The sequence below is a fragment of the Salmo salar genome, chromosome 03 (assembly GCF_965601325.2).
Source record: "Salmo salar chromosome 03, fSalSal1, whole genome shotgun sequence".
NCBI classification, from domain to species: domain Eukaryota; kingdom Metazoa; phylum Chordata; class Actinopteri; order Salmoniformes; family Salmonidae; genus Salmo; species Salmo salar.
In genome coordinates, this window is record NC_138293.1 from 17,191,885 (window position 1) to 17,217,098 (window position 25,214).

The 25,214-nt window shown below is 43.3% G+C and overlaps 1 protein-coding gene across 3 annotated transcripts in view; it reads right to left on the reverse strand.

The window, feature by feature from the left end:
• The window catches only part of LOC100306820 (phosphatase 1L), a 34,480-nt gene extending 14,736 nt beyond the window's left edge, over positions 1-19,744 (reverse strand). Inside the window, exon 1 of one of the 3 annotated variants that reach the window (XM_014189729.3) lies at positions 18,846-19,744. In XM_014189729.3, the coding sequence (XP_014045204.1) occupies positions 18,846-19,244 (399 nt within the window). In that variant the 5' untranslated portion in view covers positions 19,245-19,744. 3 annotated transcript variants of the gene reach the window in all.
• Between the last annotated feature and the right edge of the window lie 5,470 nt (positions 19,745-25,214).

Below are 25,214 nucleotides of genomic sequence, written 5' to 3' on the forward strand. Positions count from 1 at the left end.
GAAACTGCTCTCTTCAACCTGACAAATCGTTCTGACTTCAAAAGCTTGCTTCTCAGTTTTGTGCCACAAATGAGTGGGCCACAAATGAGTCATAACCCCGTCATTGTGGGCATTACTGCACTATGTGGGTATTACTGCACTAGCTACAAACAACGGAAAACTACTACAATACTCACTCGCTCGACTACCAATACCAAACGCACAGGAGAAAAAGAGTTGCAGTTCTTCCGCATTATGTTTTTTTTCTTTGTAATGTACATAGTAGCTCACCAGCGCCAACACTTGGTTTGGAATATAATTACATGCTAGCAAGGCTACTAGCAGCCAGCTGGAACTAGCTAGGTAGCACCGGTTCTCCATATGACGTTGAGAAATAGTGCATTGTGCGTAGTTTCAAAGATATCCGGAAGTAAGTTCTTAAATATGTAAAAACGCTAAAACATAACTGTTTGTAGTTATAGGGAACCAGATTGTGACTACAACTAAGTTACTGAGTCTTTGACCACACTGTGTTGTTACTAGAAATTCATGCTTCCTACCCTTTAACAGGATCTTGCCAATCTATTTAGGTAGAGTGAATTTAAAATAAATTAAAAAAAATGTAAACCTTTAATCAACTAGGCAAGTCAGTTAAGAACAAATTCTTATTTACAATCACAGTCTAGGAACAGTGAGTTAACTGCCTGTTCAGGGGCAGAACGACAAATCTTTACCTTGTTAGCTTGGGGATTCGATCTAGCAACCTTTTGGTTACTGGCCCAACACTCTAACCACTCGGCTGCCTGCCTCTAACCGCTAGGCTGCCTGCCACCCCGTATTTGAATGTCATAGAGTGGAACTTTCAATGGTTGAAAGCAGGGATTGGACCCGGTTCAGGTTACACAACCGATTTTTTTTTTTTTTAAGGAACAGAAATGGTTAATAACATTGTTACGGTCATGACATTTTTTTCTATTCCCACAAAAAAACGCCTATCCAAAGCCCTCACTCTGTCACTCAGAAAGTTATTCCAGTGTCTGACTGCCAGCTGAAAATCTTTGCCTGTGTGTGTGCGTGTTTAGGCTACCTGCCCCTCCCCCCAAGGAAGTATAGGCTACTGTACTGACGTTACCATAGTCTACTGTACTGATGGCTGCTGTACTGACGTTACCATAGTCTACTGTACTGATGGCTACTGTACTGACGTTACCATAGTCTACTGTACTGACATTACCATAGTCTACTGTACTGACATTAACATAGTCTACTGTAATGATGGCTACTGTACTGACGTTACCATAGTCTACTGTACTGACATTACCATAGTCTACTGTACTGATGGCTACTGTACTGACGTTACCACAGGCTACTGTACTGATGGCTACTGTACTGACGTTACCATAGTCTACTGTACTGACGTTACCATAGTCTACTGTACTGATGGCTACTGTACTGACGTTACCATAGTCTACTGTACTGATGGCTACTGTACTGATGTTACCATAGTCTACTGTACTGATGGCTACTGTACTGATGTTACCATAGTCTACTGTACTGATGTTACCATAGTCTACTGTACTGATGGCTACTGTACTGACGTTACCATAGTCTACTGTACTGACGTTACCATAGTCTACTGTACTGACGTTACCATAGTCTACTGTACTGACGTTACCATAGTCTACTGTACTGATGTTACCATAGTCTACTGTACTGATGACTACTGTACTGACGTTACCATAGTCTACTGTACTGATGGCTACTGTACTGACATTACCATAGTCTACTGTACTGACATTACCATAGTCTACTGTACTGATGGCTACTGTACTGACGTTACCACAGTCTACTGTACTGATGGCTACTGTACTGACGTTACCATAGTCTACTGTACTGACATTACCATAGTCTACTGTACTGACGTTACCATAGTCTACTGTACTGATGGCTACTGTACTGACGTTACCATAGTCTACTGTACTGATGGCTACTGTACTGACGTTACCATAGTCTACTGTACTGATGGCTACTGTACTGACGTTACCACAGTCTACTGTACTGATGGCTACTGTACTGACGTTACCATAGTCTACTGTACTGACATTACCATAGTCTACTGTACTGACGTTACCATAGTCTACTGTACTGACGTTACCATAGTCTACTGTACTGATGGCTACTGTACTGACGTTACCATAGTCTACTGTACTGATGGCTACTGTACTGACGTTACCATAGTCTACTGTACTGATGGCTACTGTACTGATGTTACCATAGTCTACTGTACTGATGTTACCATAGTCTACTGTACTGATGGCTACTGTACTGACGTTACCATAGTCTACTGTACTGATGGCTACTGTACTGACGTTACCATAGTCTACTGTACTGACGTTACCATAGTCTACTGTACTGACGTTACCATAGTCTACTGTACTGATGTTACCATAGTCTACTGTACTGATGACTACTGTACTGACGTTACCATAGTCTACTGTACTGATGGCTACTGTACTGACATTACCATAGTCTACTGTACTGACATTACCATAGTCTACTGTACTGATGGCTACTGTACTGACGTTACCACAGTCTACTGTACTGATGGCTACTGTACTGACGTTACCATAGTCTACTGTACTGACATTACCATAGTCTACTGTACTGACGTTACCATAGTCTACTGTACTGATGGCTACTGTACTGACGTTACCATAGTCTACTGTACTGATGGCTACTGTACTGACGTTACCATAGTCTACTGTACTGATGGCTACTGTACTGACGTTACCACAGTCTACTGTACTGATGGCTACTGTACTGACGTTACCATAGTCTACTGTACTGACATTACCATAGTCTACTGTACTGACGTTACCATAGTCTACTGTACTGACGTTACCATAGTCTACTGTACTGATGGCTACTGTACTGACGTTACCACAGTCTACTGTACTGATGGCAACTGTACTGACGTTACCACAGTCTACTGCACTGATGGCTACTGTACTGACGTTACCATAGTCTACTGTACTGATGGCTACTGTACTGACGTTACCATAGTCTACTGTACTGATGGCTACTGTACTGACGTTACCATAGTCTACTGTACTGATGGCTACTGTACTGACGTTACCATAGTCTACTGTACTGATGGCTACTGTACTGACGTTACCATAGTCTACTGTACTGATGGCTACTGTACTGGCGTTATAGTCTACTGTACTGATGGCTACTGTACTGGCGTTATAGTCTACTGTACTGATGGCTACTGTACTGGCGTTATAGTCTACTGTACTGATGGCTACTGTACTGGCGTTATAGTCTACTGTACTGGCGTTATAGTCTACTGTACTGATGGCTACTGTACTGGCGTTATAGTCTACTGTACTGGCGTTATAGTCTACTGTACTGATGGCTACTGTACTGGCGTTACCATAGTCTACTGTACTGATGGCTACTGTACTGGCGTTACCATAGTCTACTGTACTGATGGCTACTGTACTGGCGTTACCATAGTCTACTGTACTGATGGCTACTGTACTGGCATTACCATAGTCTACTGTACTGATGGCTACTGTACTGACGTTACCATAGTCTACTGTACTGGCGTTACCATAGTCTACTCTACTGATGGCTACTGTACTGACGTTACCATAGTCTACTGTACTGATGGCTACTGTACTGGCGTTACCATAGTCTACTGTACTGATGGCTACTGTACTGACGTTACCATAGTCTACTGTACTGACGTTACCATAGTCTACTGTACTGATGGCTACTGTACTGACGTTACCACAGGCTACTGTACTGACATTACCATAGTCTACTGTACTGATGGCTACTGTACTGGCGTTACCACAGTCTACTGTACTGACATTACCATAGTCTACTGTACTGATGGCTACTGTACTGACGTTACCAGTAGTCTACTGTACTGACGTTACCATAGTCTACTGTACTGATGGCTACTGTACTGACGTTACCAGGGGCTACTGTACTGATGGCTACTGTACTGACGTTACCAGGGGCTACTGTACTGACGTTACCATAGTCTACTGTACTGACGTTACCACAGTCTACTGTACTGATGGCTACTGTACTGACGTTACCATAGTCTACTGTACTGATGGCTACTGTACTTGCGTTACCACAGTCTACTGTACTGACGTTACCATAGTCTACTGTACTGACGTTACCACAGTCTACTGTACTGACGTTACCACAGTCTACTGTACTGATGGCTACTGTACTGACGTTACCATAGTCTACTGTACTGATGGCTACTGTACTGGCGTTATAGTCTACTGTACTGATGGCTACTGTACTGGCGTTATAGTCTACTGTACTGATGGCTACTGTACTGGCGTTATAGTCTACTGTACTGATGGCTACTGTACTGGCGTTACCATAGTCTACTGTACTGATGGCTACTGTACTGGCGTTACCATAGTCTACTGTACTGATGGCTACTGTACTGGCGTTACCATAGTCTACTGTACTGATGGCTACTGTACTGGCGTTACCATAGTCTACTGTACTGATGGCTACTGTACTGACGTTACCATAGTCTACTGTACTGGCGTTACCATAGTCTACTCTACTGATGGCTACTGTAATGACGTTACCATAGTCTACTGTACTGATGGCTACTGTACTGGCGTTACCATAGTCTACTGTACTGATGGCTACTGTACTGACGTTACCATAGTCTACTGTACTGACGTTACCATAGTCTACTGTACTGATGGCTACTGTACTGACGTTACCACAGGCTACTGTACTGACGTTACCATAGTCTACTGTACTGGCGTTACCACAGTCTACTGTACTGACATTACCATAGTCTACTGTACTGATGGCTACTGTACTGACGTTACCAGGGGCTACTGTACTGACGTTACCATAGTCTACTGTACTGACGTTACCATAGTCTACTGTACTGATGGCTACTGTACTGACGTTACCAGGGGCTACTGTACTGATGGCTACTGTACTGACGTTACCAGGGGCTACTGTACTGACGTTACCATAGTCTACTGTACTGACGTTACCACAGTCTACTGTACTGATGGCTACTGTACTGACGTTACCATAGTCTACTGTACTGATGGCTACTGTACTTGCGTTACCACAGTCTACTGTACTGACGTTACCATAGTCTACTGTACTGACGTTACCACAGTCTACTGTACTGACGTTACCACAGTCTACTGTACTGATGGCTACTGTACTGACGTTACCATAGTCTACTGTACTGATGGCTACTGTACTTGCGTTACCACAGTCTACTGTACTTACGTTACCATAGTCTACTGTACTGGCGTTACCATAGTCTACTGTACTGGCGTTACCATAGTCTACTGTACTGATGGCTACTGTACCGGCGTTACCATAGTCTACTGTACTGATGGCTACTGTACCGGCGTTACCATAGTCTACTGTACTGATGGCTACTGTACCGGCGTTACCATAGTCTACTGTACTGATGGCTACTGTACCGGCGTTACCATAGTCTACTGTACTGATGGCTACTGTACCGGCGTTACCATAGTCTACTGTACTGATGGCTACTGTACCGGCGTTACCATAGTCTACTGTACTGATGGCTACTGTACCGGCGTTACCATAGTCTACTGTACTGATGGCTACTGTACTTGCGTTACCATAGTCTACTGTACTGATGGCTACTGTACTGACGTTACCATAGTCTACTGTACTGATGGCTACTGTACTGGCGTTACCATAGTCTACTGTACTGATGGCTACTGTACTGACGTTACCATAGTCTACTGTACTGATGGCTACTGTACTGACGTTACCACAGTCTACTGTACTGATGGCTACTGTACTGACGTTACCATAGTCTACTGTACTGACGTTACCATAGTCTACTGTACTGACGTTACCATAGTCTACTGTACTGATGGCTACTGTACTGACGTTACCATAGTCTACTGTACTGACGTTACCACAGTCTACTGTACTGATGGCTACTGTACTGACGTTACCATAGTCTACTGTACTGACGTTACCACAGGCTACAGTACTGACGTTACCATAGTCTACTGTACTGATGGCTACTGTACTGACATTACCATAGTCTACTGTACTGATGGCTACTGTACTGACATTACCATAGGCTACTGTACTGACGTTACCACAGTCTACTGTACTGACGTTACCACAGGCTACTGTACTGACGTTACCACAGGCTACTGTACTGACGTTACCATAGTCTACTGTACTGATGGCTACTGTACTGACGTTACCATAGTCTACTGTACTGATGGCTACTGTACTGACATTACCATAGTCTACTGTACTGATGGCTACTGTACTGACATTACCATAGTCTACTGTACTGACGTTACCATAGACTACTGTACTGATGGCTACTGTACTGACATTACCATAGACTACTGTACTGATGGCTACTGTACTGACATTACCATAGTCTACTGTACTGACGTTACCACAGGCTACTGTACTGATGGCTACTGTACTGACGTTACCATAGTCTACTGTACTGACGTTACCACAGGCTACTGTACTGACATTACCATAGTCTACTGTACTGATGACTACTGTACTGACATTACCATAGTCTACTGTACTGACATTACCATAGTCTACTGTACTGATGGCTACTGTACTGACATTACCATAGGCTACTGTACTGACATTACCACAGGCTACTGTACTGACATTACCACAGGCTACTGTACTGACATTACCATAGGCTACTTTAGGGGTTCCCAAACTTTTTCACTCTGGGTCCCCCTTCCAGTATTGGGGAACATCCCGCGCCCCCTGTGCGTGCATGAGCCCCGTCTATTTTTATGGGCACAAGCACTGTTCATGACAAACTGTTCACACCCCTCTTGTTGGTGGAGAGAATTGTGCAGCTTTAAAGATTATTTCCTGCAATTCTACACATTTTGTCATGGGGTGCAAAGAAAATTCTGCAGTTTTAAAGCAAATTTTCTTGCAATTCTATACATTTCGCCATGTCTAATGTGTATTCATGAGATATTTAAGGCGACAAAAAAAAATCAACAATATCTATGAGAAACCTAAATAAAAATTTTTTCGCTGACATGGGCTAGTGGATCTGGACATTTCTGACAAGTTATAAATGGCTCTCTAAGGAATGCAGTGACTAACAATGACAAGAGGAACTGATGATGCACTACCCAATTTTGAAATTGCAGCTTGTGCATTCTACCATTACAACTTTCACACTGACTGCTGAAGTAATTTAATTAGCTAACTACTGTTGATTTCACAAGTTAAAAAAGGAACAGAAAGGAACACTATAAACCGGTATCTTTTTTTGTCTCAAACGGGTTCAGAACATTATTTTGCTGGTCAAAACAGTGGAATGGAAAAAAAACTGTGGTTCTGTTAATAACAAAAATATTGGAAAATCATTTTGGTTCCAACCCCTGGTTAAAAGTCAAAGTTGGTTTGTTTAAAAACCATGACTAGAGAGAGACTCAACGAATACAACACAAAGCTGCTGTTTTCATTAGTAAGTTCATGTTTAAGTTGTTATTCAGCACTGTCAACACTTTGTCAACAGTTTTATAAGACATAAAATGCAAGTTCTCCGTAATTCCACTCACGCTACAACCAGCACTGCAGCTGCAATGAATGAGTATAGTAAAGTGTTTTGATAAGCTAACGCTGTTAAAACCGGTTGGGGATAGGGGGCAGTATTTTCACGGCCGGATAAAAAAACGTACCCGATTTAAACTGGTTACTACTCTTACCCAGAAACGAGAATATGCATATAATTAGTAGATTTGGATAGAAAACACTCTGACGTTTCTAAAACTGTTTGAATGGTGTCTGTGAGTATAACAGAACTCATATGGCAGTCAAAACCCTAAGACAAATCCTAACAGGAAGTGGAAATCTGATGTGTGGAATCACTATCAAGCCTTTGCCATTGAAACACACAGGGACTTATTAATCATTTAGCACTTCCTAAGGCTTCCACTAGATGTCAACAGTCTTTACAAAGTGGTTTGAGTCTTCTCCGGTAAAAACTGACCGAACGAGTGGCCTGGAAAGTTTGTCATAGAGGGAGGGCCATTACTACTGATGCGCGTGCCCGTGGGTACTCTCTCGTTCCGAAACGTTTAGTAAGACAATGCAATCGCCCACCTTGAATATTATTGAAGTTCTGATTGAAAAAGGCCCTAAAGATCTATGTTATACAACGTTTGACATGTTTGAACGAACGTAAATACATTTTTTTTGCACATTTGTGACGACATTTGTTGTGGACCTGGGAATCCTGGAAGTGCCTTCTGATGAAGATAATCAAAGGCAAGTGAATATTTACAATAGTATATTTGATTTTAGATGAGTCCAAGATGGCGCTAACCTGTATCGCCTAGCCTATTTTTCTGAGCATAGCACCTCGTTTATTGCAAAGTGTGATTTCCCAGTAAAGTTATTTTTAACCTCTCTAGGGTATGTAGGACGAAATCGTCCCACCTACTCAACAGCCAGTGGAATCCTGTGGCGCGATATTCAAATACCTTAGAAATGCTATGACTTCAATTTCTCAAACATATGACTATTTTACACCATTTTAAAGACAAGACTCTCGTTAATCTAACCACACTGTCCGATTTCAAAAAGGCTTTACAACGAAAGCAAAACATTAGATTATGTCAGGAGACTACCCAGCCAGAAATAATCACATACCCATTTTTCAAGCTAGCATATAATGTCACAAAAACCAAAACCACAGCTAAATGCAGCACTAACCTTTGATGATCTTCATCAGATGACACTCCTTGTCAGGGATTTCTTCGTCGGAGGACGATATAACGAAATCATCGTCGGAAAAAGATGACCAATACGCAGCAGAGTTGATATAGTTCATTTTGAACATTTAATAAACTCAAAATGGATATACAAAATAACAAAAACAAACTCACGATAAACTGACAGTTCTGTTAGGCTTACTTACGCTAAACACGAAACAATCACCCACAAATAACAAACACAAACACACCCTCATATATGGGACTCTCAATCAAAGGCAGATAGACAACACCTGCCTTCAACTGAGAGTCCCAACCCCAATTAACCAAACATAGAAACAGACATACTAGACAAAATCATAGAATACCTGAAAACCAAACAGTGCCCAAAAACCCCGGAATACTTAAACCAAATGCCCCTTCAACAAAACACACCACCCCGAACCACATAAAACGAATACCCTCTGCCACGTCCTGACCAAACTACAATACCAATTAACCTTATACTGGCCAGGACGTGACAGTACCCCCCCCTTAAAGGTGCTAACCCCGGAAGCACCTTAACAAAAATAACCCCAAGCAACACCAAAAAGAAAAATTCCCCCTTACTAAAGGGAGGGAAGGGAGGGTGGCTGCCGTCAACGACGGCACTGTGCTACACCCCCCCTCCCCAACCCACCTATCTCTGGAGGTGGCTCCGGCTCTGGCCGTTCCAGGCTGTCGGGGCAGTCTGGCAGCTCGGGACAGTCGGGGCAGTCTGGCAACTCGGGACAGTCGGGGCAGTCTGGCAACTCGGGACAGTCGGGGCAGTCTGGCAACTCGGGACAGTCGGGGCAGTCTGGCAACTCGGGACAGTCGGGGCAGTCTGGCCACTCCGGCAGTTCAGGGCAGTCTGGCCACTCCGGCAGTTCAGGGCAGTCTGGCCACTCCGGCAGTTCAGGGCAGTCTGGCCACTCCGGCAGTTCAGCGCAGTCTGGCCACTCCGGCAGTTCAGCGCAGTCTGGCCACTCCGGCAGTTCAGCGCAGTCTGGCCACTCCGGCAGTTCAGCGCAGTCTGGCCACTCCGACGACTGTTGACTGGCGGGCAGCTCCGGACGACTGTTGACTGGCGGGCAGCTCTGATGACGACTGTTGACTGGCGGGCAGCTCTGATGACGACTGTTGACTGGCGGGCAGCTCTGATGACGACTGTTGACTGGCGGGCAGCTCTGATGACGACTGTTGACTGGCGGGCAGCTCTGATGACGACTGTTGACTGGCGGGCAGCTCTGATGATGACTGTTGACTGGCGGGCAGCTCTGGTGACTGTTGACTGGCGTGGCTGGGTTGACGCACTTGAAGGCTAGTGCGGGGAGCAGGAACAGGACGAGTCGGACTGGGTTGACGCACTTCCGGGTCCGCACGAGAGACAGGAGCTGGAAACCCAGGGCTATGGAGGCGCACAGTCGGTCTTGATCTTACCTCCTGCACAACCCGTCTTGGCTGGATGGAACTAGTAGCCCTGTACGAGCGGGGTGCTGGTACAGGGCAGACTGGGCTGTGCAGGGGCCTGATGGTAGCCGTGCGTAGAGCGGGAGTTGGGTAGCCTGGTCCTCGGAGGCGTACCGGCGACCAGATGCGCTGCGCAGGCATCCTCCTACCAGGCTGGATGCCCGCTCTAGCACGGCACCTGCGAGGGGCTGGAACAACGCGCACCGGACTGTGCGTGCGTATGGGTGAGATAGTGCGCTCCTCAGCGAAACATGGCGCTCTCCACCCCATACGCTCCTCCATATAACCACGGGTAGCTGGCTTCCGGCTCTTCCTATGCCTAGCCAAACTACCCGTGTGCCCCCCCAAAAAAAATTATTGGGGGTGCCTCTCGTGCTTCAACGCCAGTCTTGATCCTCGGAAACGTTCCCGGTCCTTACCAGCCATACTCCATGGGCCTTCTCCGGCCATAACCTGCTCCCATGTCCATCTCTCCACATAGTCCGTATCCTGAGCGTGCTGCTCCTTTCGCCGCTGCTTGGTCTTGGTTTGGTGGGTGATTCTGTCAGGGATTTCTTCGTCGGAGGACGATATAACGAAATCATCGTCGGAAAAAGATGACCAATACGCAGCAGAGTTGATATAGTTCATTTTGAACATTTAATAAACTCAAAATGGATATACAAAATAACAAAAACAAACTCACGATAAACTGACAGTTCTGTTAGGCTTACTTACGCTAAACACGAAACAATCACCCACAAATAACAAACACAAACACACCCTCATATATGGGACTCTCAATCAAAGGCAGATAGACAACACCTGCCTTCAACTGAGAGTCCCAATCCCAATTAACCAAACATAGAAACAGACATACTAGACAAAATCATAGAATACCTGAAAACCAAACAGTGCCCAAAAACCCCGGAATACTTAAACCAAATGCCCCTTCAACAAAACACACCACCCCGAACCACATAAAACGAATACCCTCTGCCACGTCCTGACCAAACTACAATACCAATTAACCTTATAATGGCCAGGACGTGACACTCCTAGGACATTATGTTATACAATACATGCATGTTTTGTTCAATCAAGTTCATATTTATATCAAAAACCAGCTTTTTACATTAGCATGTGACGTTCAGAACTAGCAAACATACCGAAAACTTCCGGTGAATTTACTAAATTACTCACGATAAACGTTCACAAAAAACATAACAATTATTTTAAGAATTATAGATACAGAACTCCTTTATGCAATCGCGGTGTCCGATTTTAAAATAGCTTTTCGGCAAAAGCACATTTTGCAATATTCTGAGTAGATAGCTCGCCATCACGGGCTAGCTATTTTGACACCCACCAAGTTTGGCACTCACCAAACTCAGATTTACTATAAGAAAAATTGGATTACCTTTGCTGTTCTTCGTCAGAATGCACTCCCAGGACTTCTACTTCATCCACAAATGTTGTTTTGGTTCAAAATAATCCATAGTTATGTTGAAATATCCTCTGTTTTGTTCTTGCGTTCAAGACACTATCCAAAAGGTGACGCGCGGACGCGTATCGTGACGAAAAATATTCTATTACCATACTTCGAAGCATGTCAAACGCTGTTTAAAATCAATTTTTATGCGATTTTTCTCGTAAAATAACGATAATTATCCGACCGGGAAACCCTGTTTTCGTTCAAAGACTCAAAGTTGAAAATGGAGTCGTCTCGTGCACGCGCACCCCCGTCTCATTGTTCTCAGATCGACCACTATCCAAATGCGCTACTGTTTTTCAGCATGGGACAGCAGAGTCATCATTCAACGTTCTGGCGCCTTCTGAGAGCCTATGGGAGCCTCAGAAAGTGTCACGTTACAGCAGAGATCCTCTATTTTTAATAAAGAGAGTGTAGAAGGCCAAGAAATGGTCAGAGAGGGCACTTCCTGTACAGAATCTTCTCAGGTTTTGGCCTGCCAGATGAGTTCTGTTATACTCACAGACACCATTCAAACAGTTTTAGAAACTTTAGGGTTTCTTTTTCTATCCAAATCAAACAATTATATGCATATTCTAGTTTCTGGGCAGTAGTAATAACCAGATTAAATTGGGTATGTTTTTTATCCGGATGTGAAAATACTGCCCCCTACCCTAGAGAGGTTAAATCTGGCAATGCGGTTGCATTCACGAGATGTTAATCTATAATTCTTTGAATGACAATATTATATTTTACCAATGTTTTCGAATAGTAATTTTGTAAATTGTAGCGCTGATTCACCGGAAGCATTTGAGGGAAAATATTTTCTGAACGTCACGCGCCGATGTAAAATGCTGTTTTTATATATAAATATGAACTTTATCGAACAAAAAATGCATGTATTGTGTAACATGATGTCCTAGGAGTGTCATCTGATGAAGATTGTCAAAGGTTAGTGCTGCATTTAGCTGTGTTTTGGGTATTTGTGATGCATGCTAGTTGCTTTGAAAATGGCAGTGTGATTATTTTTGGCAGGGTACTCTCCTAACATAATCTAATGTTTTGCTTTTGCTGTAAAGCCTTTTTAAAATCGGACAACGTGGTTCGATTCAGGAGAGGTGTATCTATAAAATGGTGTAAAATAGTCATATGTTTGAGAAATTGAAGTTATAGCATTTATGAGGTATTTGTATTTCGAGCGACGCGATTCCACTGGCTGTTGACTAGGGTGGGACGCAAACGTCCCAGCTTGCCCAGACAGGTTAATATCAAGGAATATTTCACTTTCTCTGGTCATAGGAGTAACAACATGAATTGGTGCATGAGGCAGAAGTAATGCAATGTGACTGAAGTTTCACCATCAGCTGGAAGACTGTGGATAATTGGATAATGTTGAATAGGCTTACTTTTTTAAAGTCATGCAACAGCAAAAAATCTGAGTGGTAGATCTTGGCTTGCATTTTGACTCAGAAAGTGATCTTGACTCCAATGCTTCCCACAGTTGTGTCAAGTTGGTTGGATGTCCTTTGACCATTCTTGATACACACAGGAAACTGTTGAGCGTGAAAAACCCAGCAGCGTTGCAGTTCTTGACACAAACCGGTGCGCCTGGCACCTACTACCATACCCTGTTCAAAGGTACTTAAATCTTTTGTCTTACCCATTCACCCTCTGATTGGCACACATACACAATCTATGTCTCAAGGCTTAAAAATCCTTTAACCTGTCTTCCCCCTTCATCTACTCTGATTGAAATGGATTTAATAAGTGACATCAATAAGGGATCGTAGCTATCACCTGTATTCACCTGGTCGGTCTATGTCATGGAAAGAGCAGGTGTTCTTTATGTTTTGTCCACTCAGTGTAAATCTTTTAGTATTTTGATTTGGTTTGGTGGAGATGGACACAGTCGCCATACTAAAGTGGCATTTGTGACTTCTAAAACACAGATGTGTAACAGTGTGTAATAGAGTAATAGCTTTTGTAATAATGTGTAATAGTGTTTGTGTAATAGCTTTGTTAGTGTGTAATAGCTTTGTAATCGTGTTTGTGTAATAGCTTTGTTATAGTGTGTAATCGTGTTTGTGTAATAGCTTTGTTATAGTGTGTAATAGTGTTTGTGTAATAGCTTTGTTATAGTGTGTAATAGTGTTTGTGTAATAGCTTTGTTATAGTGTGTAATCGTGTTTGTGTAATAGCTTTGTTATAGTGTGTAATAGTGTTTGTGTAATAGCTTTGTTATAGTGTGTAATCGTGTTTGTGTAATAGCTTTGTTATAGTGTGTAATAGTGTTTGTGTAATAGTGTGTAATAGGGTGTAATGGTGTAATGTGTGTAATAGTGTGTAATAGCTTTGTGATAATGTGTAATAGCTTTGTTATAGTGTGTAATAGTGTTTGTGTAATAGCTTTGTTATAGTGTGTAATAGTGTTTGTGTAATAGCTTTGTTATAGTGTGTAATAGTGTTTGTGTAATAGTGTGTAATAGGGTGTAATGGTGTAATGTGTGTAATAGTGTGTAATAGCTTTGTGATAATGTGTAATAGCTTTGTTATAGTGTGTAAGTGTTTGTGTAATAGTGAGTAATAAGGTGTAAGTGTGTAAGTGTTTGTGTAATAGTGAGTAATAAGGTGTAAGTGTGTAAGTGTTTGTGTAATAGTGAGTAATAAGGTGTAAGTGTGTAATGGGTGTAATAGCTTTGTAAAAATGTGTAATAGCTTTGTTATAGTGTGTAATAGTGTTTGTGTAATGGTGTGTAATGGTGTGTAATGGTGTGTAATGGTGTGTAATAGGGTGTAATAGGGTGTAATAACTTTGTAAGTGTCTGTGAGAAAGAGAATCCTGGCTCCAAGCTCTCTGTGGACAGTGAAGTGGCAGATGGCTCTCTAGAAATGTGGTCTGGAGGCTACTTTGGGCATTCACTGACCCTTGACAGTCAAAGAGAGAAAAATATTGTTCACACCATGTGTGACACACAAAGCCTCAAGACTGGTTCTTTGTGTGGGTTCGCAATTCAATTCCTATGTCTCTGAGCTGAGGACAACACACAAAAACACATAGAGAGTGATTCTAGTTTCATCAAAGGGGAGACAGGTAGCCTAGTGGTTAGAGCGTTTGGCCAGTAACCGAAAGGTTGCAAGATCGAATCCCCGAGCTGACAAGGTAAAAACTAAATAACTTTGTTAATAAAGCTGCATACAAACATGGTCTCTTTTTTGCTTTCTTGAGTAAGGCAGCTCCAAAATGCAGGTGTTTTAGCGTAGCTCAGTGATTTCTGTGGTGGTGGGGCAGCCAGCGGAAAATACGGAGTATAGGGGTTAGTAATGTTCTCTAGTTGCGCCGTGATTGGCTCAGTGTTCTGTCACTCATGGGGACACTACATCATCGAAAAATCTACGGGGAGAGCTCATAAATTCAAGCCCCTTGGGTGCTGCCGTAGATTTACATTAGAATTGCCCATCCAAGAAGGCTCAAGGTCATTGGCCACAGATACATTTACGTCAAATCACGTTATATCTACCGTAGCTTTGGTTGGACTGATCATGTCAACATCATACTTTCAAAATCTTAGCTAGCAAGCTAGACAAGCAGTCATCATCATGAATCAAGTTGACAATATATTGGAAAATCCTTTTCAATCCTTGTCATATGAAGAGAAATTATAGATCAAACGTATTGGTGCTCATCGGCCATTGGACATAAACATTACACAACAAGTTGGAAATCGCAAATTCAACAATGAGTGGTTTGGAAGGAATCTGTGCCTAACCGCAAGTGTTGCAATCACTAGCCTGCTATTCAGTGGAGTGGGTGTGTGGTCCAAGTCTGAGTTTAAGAGTCAACCTTAAAAGGATAAACATTAATATGCCATGGGCCAGAAAAGATTGAATACATTGGCCATGCTGTCAATCCAGCATTACTTCTGCCGCGCTCATAACAACTGGAAACTGGGAAATCTCAGACTTCAGTGAGTTCAAGACAACTGGGAACTCTGGAAAAAAATGAGCTCTGACTGGGAAAATACATTTTGAACGGTCATCCAACTCGGAATTCCAAGTCGGGAACTCAGGCCTCTTTCTACAGCTCCGACTTGAAGTTCACCGACGTCATGATTCAAACTTGTTTTTTTTCAGTTCCCAGTTGTTTTGAAAGCACCATAGATCCAGAGAATGTCTTTGATTACAAAATTTGGCAACAAGAAGTACCGCCTTGCCAAATTCCTGTTCAAGCTAGCACAGCAGGTGTGTCCAAAAATGTATTTTATGCTGCTGCATAAATGGTGTAATATGTTGTAGCTAAGAAAGTAATACTAAGTGCATGTTGTGTAGTAAGCTGTTAGTAGCCCATGTGCCTCATCCTAATAATTTGGTACCTTTCCCCCTCATAACTTAGCCTACTGTTCTGACTTGGTTGTGCACATCTAACCTATAGCCAGTTTTAGAGAAATGTCATCATCAAATATTGTAAGAGCTTTCATTGTCTGCTTTATATGCCCCCTTTATTTATCCTACGGTTCTGACTTGGTGTACTGGGAGAATACTGTAAGAACGGCCCATGTTCTGAATTCTTTTGCTGTACATTTCAAAAGTACTGAACAAATAGTTATTGACTATGACAGTCCTAGCTCGGATTGCCTCTTATCCGCTCGTTGTTCCCTTATGCCATAGTTTGTACATCTCAATTGTCAGTAGAAACCACATTTGTTTTAGCAAGTCAGCCATATCAGTTCCATATCATTTCCTCCCAGTTGACCACTGCTGTGAGGCTAGGAAACACTGTTAGCACTGATAAATCCACTATAATTGATAATTTCAATAAGCATTTCTCTACGGCTGGCCATGCTTTCCACCTGGCTACCCCTACCCCGGTCAACTGCCCGGCACCCTCCTCAGCAACCCACCCAAGCCCCCACCATTTCTCCTTCACCCAAATCCAGATAGCTGATGTTCTGAAAGAGCTAAAAATCTGGACCCATACAAATCAGCCGGGCTAGACAATCTGGACCCTCTCTTTCTAAAATTATCTGCCGAAATTGTTGCAACCCCTATTACTGGCCTGTTCAACCTCTTTCGTATCGTCTGAGATTCCCAAAGATTGGAAAGCTGCCACGGTCATCCCCCTCTTCAAAGGGGGTGACACTCTAGACCCAAACTGCTACAGACCTATATCTATCCTACCCTGTCTTTCTAAGGTCTCCGAAAGCCAAGTTAACAAGCAGATTACCAACCATTTCGAATCCCACCGTAAATTCTCCGCTATGCAATCTGGTTTCAGAGCTGCTCATGGGTGCACCTCAGCCACGCTCAAGGTCCTAACCGACATCATAACTGCCATCGATAAGAGACATTACTGTACAGTCGTATTCATCGACCTGGCCAAGGCTTTCGACTCTTTCAATCACCACATTCTTATTGGCAGACTCGACAGCCTTGGTTTCTCAAATGATTGCCTCGCCTGGTTCACCAACTACTTCTCTGATAGAGTTCAGTGTGTCAAATCGGAGGGCCTGTTGTCCGGACCTCTGGCAGTCTCTATGGGGGTGCCACAGGCTTAAATTCTCAGGCTGACTCTCTTCTCTGTATACATCAATGATGTTCGCTCTTGCTGCTGGTGATTCTCTGATCCACCTCTACACCATTCTGTATACTTCTGGCCCTTCTTTGGACACTGTGTTAACTAACCTCCAGACGAGCTTCAATGCCATACAACTCTCCTTCCGTGGCCTCCAACTGCTCTTAAATGCAAGTAAAACTAAATGCATGCTATTCAACCGATCACTGCCTGCACCTGCCCGCCCGTCCAGCATCACTACTCTGGACGGCTCTGTCTTAGAATACGTGGACAACTACAAATACCTAGGTGTCTGGTTAGACTGTAAACTCTCCTTCCAGACTCACATTAAGCATCTCCAATCCAAAATTAAATCTAGAATCGGCTTCCTATATCGCAACAAAGCATCCTTCACTCATGCTGCCAAACATACCCTCGTAAAACTGACCATCCTACCGATCCTCGACTTCCGAGGATGTCATCTATAAAATAGCCTCCAACACTCTACTCAACAAATTGGATGCAGTCTATCACAGTGCCATCCGTTTTGTCACCAAAGCCCCATACACTACCCACCACTGCGACCTGTACGCTCTCGTTGGTTGGCCCTCGCTTCATACTCGTCGCCAAACCCACTGGCTACAGGTTATTTACAAGTCTCTGCTAGGTAAAACCCCGCCTTATCTCAGCTCACTGGTCACCATAGCAGCACCCACTCGTAGCACGCGCTCCAGCAGGTATACCTCACTGGTCACCCCCAAAGCCAATTCCTCCTTTGGTCGCCTTTCCTTCCAGTTCTCTGCTGCCAATGACTGGAACGAACTGCAAAAATCACTGAAGCTGGAGACTCATATCTCCCTCACTAGCTTTAAGCACCATCTGTCAGAGCAGCTCACAGATCACTGCATCTGTACATAGCCCATCTGTAAACAGCCCATCTATCTACCTCATCCCCATACTGTATTTATTTATTTATTTATCTTGCTCCTTTGCACCCCAGTATCTCTACTTGCACATTCATCTTCTGCACATCTACCATTCCAGTGTTTAATTGCTATATTGTAATTACTTCGCTACCATGGCCTATTTATTGACTTAATTCCCTTATCTTACCTCATTTGCACACACTGTATATAGACTTTTTGTTTTATTTTTTTCTACTGTATTATTGACTGTATGTTTTGTTTATTCCATGTGTAACTCTGTGTTGTTGTTGTATGTGTCGAATTGCTATGCTTTATCTTGGCCAGGTCGCAGTTGCAAATGAGAACTTGTTCTCAACTAGCCTACCTGGTTAAATAAAGGTGAAATATATATATTTTTATGTTATGTTTTTTTTTTAAAGGCAGTAAATGAGGCTGAATGAACTGTTTCGCTGCCAGACAAGACTCCGCTGATAGCCAGGTGTAGCGGTGGTAAGGATTCACTCCATGGTGCTGAAAAGAAAGCTCTGCTGTTGGGACAGCTTTATGTAGACCCTAACAGTTTTAGTGCAATTAATGTATTGTTTAGTGTTGTGAAGTGGCTTCATCTAAAAACATTTGGCGAGTTTGCCCCATCAAGATTTACATGCTAACATCGTCACTGCACCTACCTCACCACCGTGACCGTCAAATATCCCGAATATAGAAGGGTGACTCTTGTTTGTGATGTCGGTGAGTACCTCGAATCGGTCCTCCATGTGATCGCGCCGCCCCTGAATGGAGTATACTGCTACATTGTTGTTTTTGAAGTCCCAAGTTTTGGAGAACTCCGCATCTAAGACATTCAGGCCCCCCAACCTGTCGTTTTGCATCATCTCCGCCACTTTCCCCTTCACCATGTTCACGGCATCCCGACTGGACTTGACGATGGTCTTCACCTCGTCCGTGTGGAAGAAGTAACTCCATAAGGCCAAGCTAATGCATAGCAGAAACAATGTCTCTGGCCTGAGGAGGAAATAACGCATGATCCGACCCAAAAGAGACAACAGCGTCATTGTGTCTTCTATCATCACACGCAAGAAAACTGTTGACGGTTGCCCCTCTCGTGCAGGTCATTACATTCGTTCAAGAGAAAACTTAAAAACGTCCACCATCAATGTTTGATGTCAGAACTGCTATAAATATATCCAACTGACTTTAAATTGTCAATGCAGGCTATTCCCAGCCTTAACGCTCAGCGGAATGTAACACTGAAGAGCGAATGACGAAAGCGGGCAGACTCATTGGCTTGAAAGACACAAGTGAGACTGTCTTGGCTCGCGAAATAACAGCTGGAGCGCGAGGATTCGCCGACAAAACTCGTTATGAAGTCGCTGTCGTCTGTAGCCCATTGTAGGCTTCGCGAATAACGGGAGACGACCCACCGGAATGTGAGGAGTTGTCGTCACCCGGGGCGTAGTAGTGGTTTCAGTTTCGGTGGCCTGTTTTTGCGGTGACCCCGTTTCTTGTGTGGGAAACGCTCCCATTCAGCCTCTACTCACCCGCATCAACAACACCCCCCCGCGCACCCCCCCCTTCTTCAACTCTAGTCAGTGATGACAGTGTGCGCAGCTGCTGCAGAACGTCCTGTGATGGATCATGATCACAGCAGCTGCAGCAAGCGAGGGTGTTTACAATAGTCTTAATATTCAGCATTTGTAATGTAGGTCTGTCTATAGCGTTCCTCTTTGCACATTTTATTATCAAATGTATTTTTTTATTATTAGGCCTATTGAGCATATTACACTGGTATCAGTTAGTATTAGGATGGAACAAAAGCCTGCACGCCCACCAAAGGCTGTCCGGGAAACGGTTGGTGACCATTGAATAGCCCCTAGCCTATAAACAGCACCCAAAGCACAACACGAGGAATGTTGTAGCCCTCTGGCGGCTGACTCCAGTCCTATTTTATATTTTATTTATTTAACCTGGCAAGTCAGTTAAGAACAAATTCTTATTCACAATGACGGCCTAAGAACAGTGGCTTAACAGCCTTGTTCAGGGGCAGAACGACAGATTTTTACCTTGTCAGCTCGGCGATTCGATCTAGCAACCTCGCCCAACGCTCTAACCACCAGGCTACCTGCCGCCCCACAATTGAGATGAAACAGAACTGGTCCCACTTTAAAACCTATGTATTTGCATTAACACCTATGTATTTACATCGCAATTACATAGACACATACATTGCATATTGTTACATAACTCTTATAACTTATATACCAGTTTGTGGTTTGCACAATTTCAAAGATTTGCAAATAAGCTCACAGTGGAAATAACTGTAACCTAACCAATCATTCTCAAGTAAAGGGAGGTCTTACCACAGCTAATTTAACTATTCTAATAAACATAAAACAATAGTTCTGTACTTCCACAAACTGCAAACAAATTGTCACAGGCTAATGTACTATGCAACAATGTGACTGTGAACCAACACATTGTAATACTGGTCTATATACCATGTGAATATAGTCTCTGAAACATAGACCTGGGAGCAACAGGAACATTGGTACATTGTTTTGGGAGGCAACCCCGTCTGTCTAGAGAGACTAATGTGAAAACACACTTTTTAGCACCACCATGTAATGTTATATGGAATCACATTATTAGGAAACTGTCATTGACATATTGGGGTGTCAAACTCAATTCCTAGAGGGCAATTTTACACCACACAGTGGTCACACAGGCATATTCATCAGACATTTTTACTTGCACGAATAACATCTTTAGGCAAGAGGCGCTACATATCAAATGTGAGCCTATATTTTTTTTGATAAAGGTCCCTCAATGTTAACTTCCTTCCTTTGGTCTCTCTTATTCTCTCCCTCTCTGTTGCTTGAAGAACATAATTCCGGAAAGCCAAAATTACATTATTTTGTTAAATATGTTTGGGCCTACCCCCACCCTGTAGTACATGGCTAGTAGACATTCAGAGACTGTAGTAAAAAAGCACATTGGGAATGTGATTAAAAAGCCATGTAGGCCGACCCAAGGCTGGTCCAAAAAATTCCTTACCCCAGGACACTTCACCAGGTGACTATCCCATGAAATATAGAGAAAAAGGAGCACTCTGTGTCTGCATTGATCATGAGTTTATTCACGGGACAAACAAGTCATATAGGAGGCTTTCATCTGAGTCTTAAATAGGACCATAGATATAGAAAATAGTAACATAAACAGTGCATTCAGAAAGTATTCAGACCCCATGACTTTTTACACATTTTGTTACGTTGCAGCCTTATTCTAAAATTGATAAAAAAATATTCAGCAATCTACACACAATACCCTATAATGACAAAGTGAAAACAGGCTTTTAAAAATCTTATCCAATTTATATAAAATTCCCCAGAAATACCTCATTTACATAAGTATTCAGACCCTTTGCTATGAGACTCAAAATTGAGTTAATGTGCATCCTGTTTCCATTGATCATCCTTGAGATGTTTCTACAACTTCATTGGAGTCCAATGTGGTAAATCCAATTGATTGGACATTGTTTAGAAAGGCACACACCTGTCTATGTAAGGTCCCACAGTTGACAATGCATGTCACAGCAAAAACCAAGCTATGAGATCGAAGGAATTGTTCATAGAGCTCCGAGACAGGATTGTGTCAAGGCACAGATCTGGGGAAGGGTACAAAAACATTTCTGCAGCATTGAAGGTCCCCAAGAACACAGTGGCCTCAATCATTCTTAAATGGAAGAAGTTTGGAACCACCAAGACTCTTCCTAGAGCAATTTGGGGAGAAGGGCCTTGGTCAGGGAGGTGACCAAGAACCCGATGGTCCCTCTGACAGAGCTCCAGAGTTCCTCTGTGGAGATGGGAGAACCTTCCAGAAGGACAACCATCTCTGCAGCACTCCACCAATCAGGCCTTTATGGTAGAGTGGCCAGATGGAAGCCACTCCTCAGTAAAAGGGACATGACAGCCTGCTTTGAGTTTGCCAAAAGGCACCTAAAGGACACTCAGACCATGAAAAACAAGATTCTCTGGTCTGATGAAACCAAGATTGAAAAACTTTGGCCTAAATGCCAAGCGTCACGTCTGGAGGAAACCTGTCACAATCCCTATGGAGAAGCATGGTGGTGGCAGCATCATGCTGTGGGGATGTTTCTCAGCAGCAGGGACTGGGAGACTAGGCAGGATCAAGGGAAAAATGAACTGAGCAAAGTACAGAGAGATCCTTGATGAAAACCTGCTTCAGAGCACTCAGGAACTCAGACTGGGATGAAGGTTCACCTTCCAACAGGACAACGACCCTAAACACACAGCCAAGACAATGCAGGAGTGGCTTCGGGACAAGTCTCTGAATGTCCTTGAGTGGCTCAGCCAGAGTCCGGATCTGCAGAGAAGAATGGGAGAAACTCCCCAAATACAGGTGTGCCAAACTTGTAGTGTCCTACCCATGAGGCTGTAATCGCTGCCAAAGGTGCATTAACAAAGTAAAGGGTCAGAAAAGCTAATGGTAATGTTTGTAAAACATATATATTTTTTATACATTTGCAAATAATTCTATAAACCTGATTTTGCTTTGTGATTATGGGGTAGTGTGTAGATTGATGAGGAATAAAAACAATTGAATCCATTTTAGAATAAGGCTGTAATGTAACAAAATGTGGAAAAGGTCAAGGGGTCTGAATACTTTATATATATGTTGTATCTCTATGAGTAGGACCCTAGATATAGAACCTATATATATGGTGTATCTCTATGAGTAGGACCCTAGATATAGAACCTATATATGTGGTGTATCTCTATGAGTAGGACCCTAGATATAGAACCTATATATATGTTGTATCTCTATGAGTAGGACCCTAGATATAGAACCTATATATATGGTGTATCTCTATGAGTAGGACCCTAGATATAGAACCTATATATATGGTGTATCTCTATGAGTAGGACCCTAGATATAGAACCTATATATATGGTGTATCTCTATGAGTAGGACCCTAGATATAGAATCTATATATATGTTGTATCTCTATGAGTGGGACCCTAGATATAGAATCTATATATATGGTGTATCTCTATGAGTAGGACCCTAGATATAGAACCTATATATGTGGTGTATCTCTATGAGTAGGACCTTAGATATAGAACCTATATATGTGGTGTATCTCTATGAGTAGGACCCTGTCATGAGGCACCTATACAGCCTCAGAGGTGTGTGTAGTGTACCTATAGAGGAGGTGGTGTTGGTTTCACTGACCAGGCCACAGTGCAACAGCCCAAGGGGGTTCAAATATCCAACTTCAAGCCACACCCAACCAGTGTCAAGGTAGAAGGTGGACATCCTACCCATAATGCCCTCTGAGAGGAGTTGTAAAAGTCAGCAGTACTGGAGCTAGACAGCCTGTCGTGCCGCTTTGTGGAGAACGACTCCCACTGGTAGGGCGGAGAGACATGTATCTTGACAGTATATCCATAATCGTTGGTTTCCTAAAGGTTGGTAGGATGTTGCATCAAGGTGGTCACTGGTCATAGACGCTCGTTTGAGACATTCATCCCTCTCTCTGCGGTTGTGTTTTGGACCCTTCCACTTTGAGGTGGTGCCAGCGTGGTGTGGTCGTCCTGACGCCTGAGCGTACAGGTCCTGCCTCCATCTCATATAGGGTATGATGTATGATGATATAGGGTGATGCCCAGATAAATAAAGGTTAAATAAATACATAAAATGTATTACTAACTCTGTGGTGTGTCTGTGTTTGTGGCAGCCATATAGAAAAAAACAGCCAACTGTATATTATCCGTGTCGTCGTTCAGCCACGACTCGGTGAAACAGTTTTTAATGTCCCGTTGGTAGGATACTCTCAAACAGAGCTCGTCCAGTTTATTCTCCAATGATTGCAAGTTGGCCAATAGAACGGATGGTAGAGACAGGTTACCCACTCGCCGACGAACTCTCACAAGGCACCTGTATCTCCGTCTTTTCTTCACGCGAAAGATAGGGATTTGGGCCTGGTCTCGGAGAAGCAGTATATGCTTCACGTCAGACTCATTAAATATAAAATCTTTGTCCAGTTCGAGGTGAGTAATTGCTGTTGTGATATCCAGAAGCATCATATCACAGAGACACAAGGCAAAAGGAAAGAACGTCCTGTGCTGTATGTTATCATAGAGCTTTATTACCATGTCCCTCAGGTTTTCACCTTGTGTCCATCCCGACCTACCCTTCCTCATAATCCCCAGTGTATCTGTCCCTTTGTCTCCTCTCATTGGTCAAGCTAAGGCAAGAGGCTAGCAGACACAATAAAAGGGGAGGGGTTTGTTGTTGGAACCACCAAATGCAGGGAATGGAGTGATCAGCAAACCATTTCATTTAAAGCTAAGCACTGAACGCTTCATGTGAGGTAACTTTTTAATTGAGGTAACTTTTTTTGTTTTGGTCAGTGCTCAGAATTGTTCATGAATTAATAGCTATTTGTTACTAAATGTGATTTACTACCTCCATCTATGCTCTCTCTCTTCCTCTCTTAGATCATCGCACACCAAAATCTGCTGACATGCACTCTCTTTGCTTGCTCGCCATTCTAATGACCCTGCTGGTGGTGGTCTTGACGGAAACCTAGTTGTCTGCAGCCAGACACACCTGCTGGCCCAAGCCTCAGAATACCAAGAAGTCCCGTCGCGGAGGTGGCACTGGAGGAGGAGGTGGTGGAGTGGGAGGAGGTGGTTCACTGCCGGCCCGTCTGGGCTTCAGACAGACCACCACGACAGAGTTCCAACCAGACGCCATGGTGCCCCCCGGGAAGGGCCACAGGGGAGAGGGGACCCCAGGGCCGGGAGGAGAGAGGAGACTTCCAGGTAGACTAAAGAATATACATTGTGTTGATTTCAGTATAGATTGACTAAAAGTATACATAGTACTGTAGTGGCTTGTGACCATGACTGTAGGTTATGTGTGGTGTTCTTGCAGTTACATTGTCTTCATGGTGTGTACTCCTAAATATCTCCTCATATCCCCATCCCTCATACCTTTGCTCTTCCCCTCCTTCC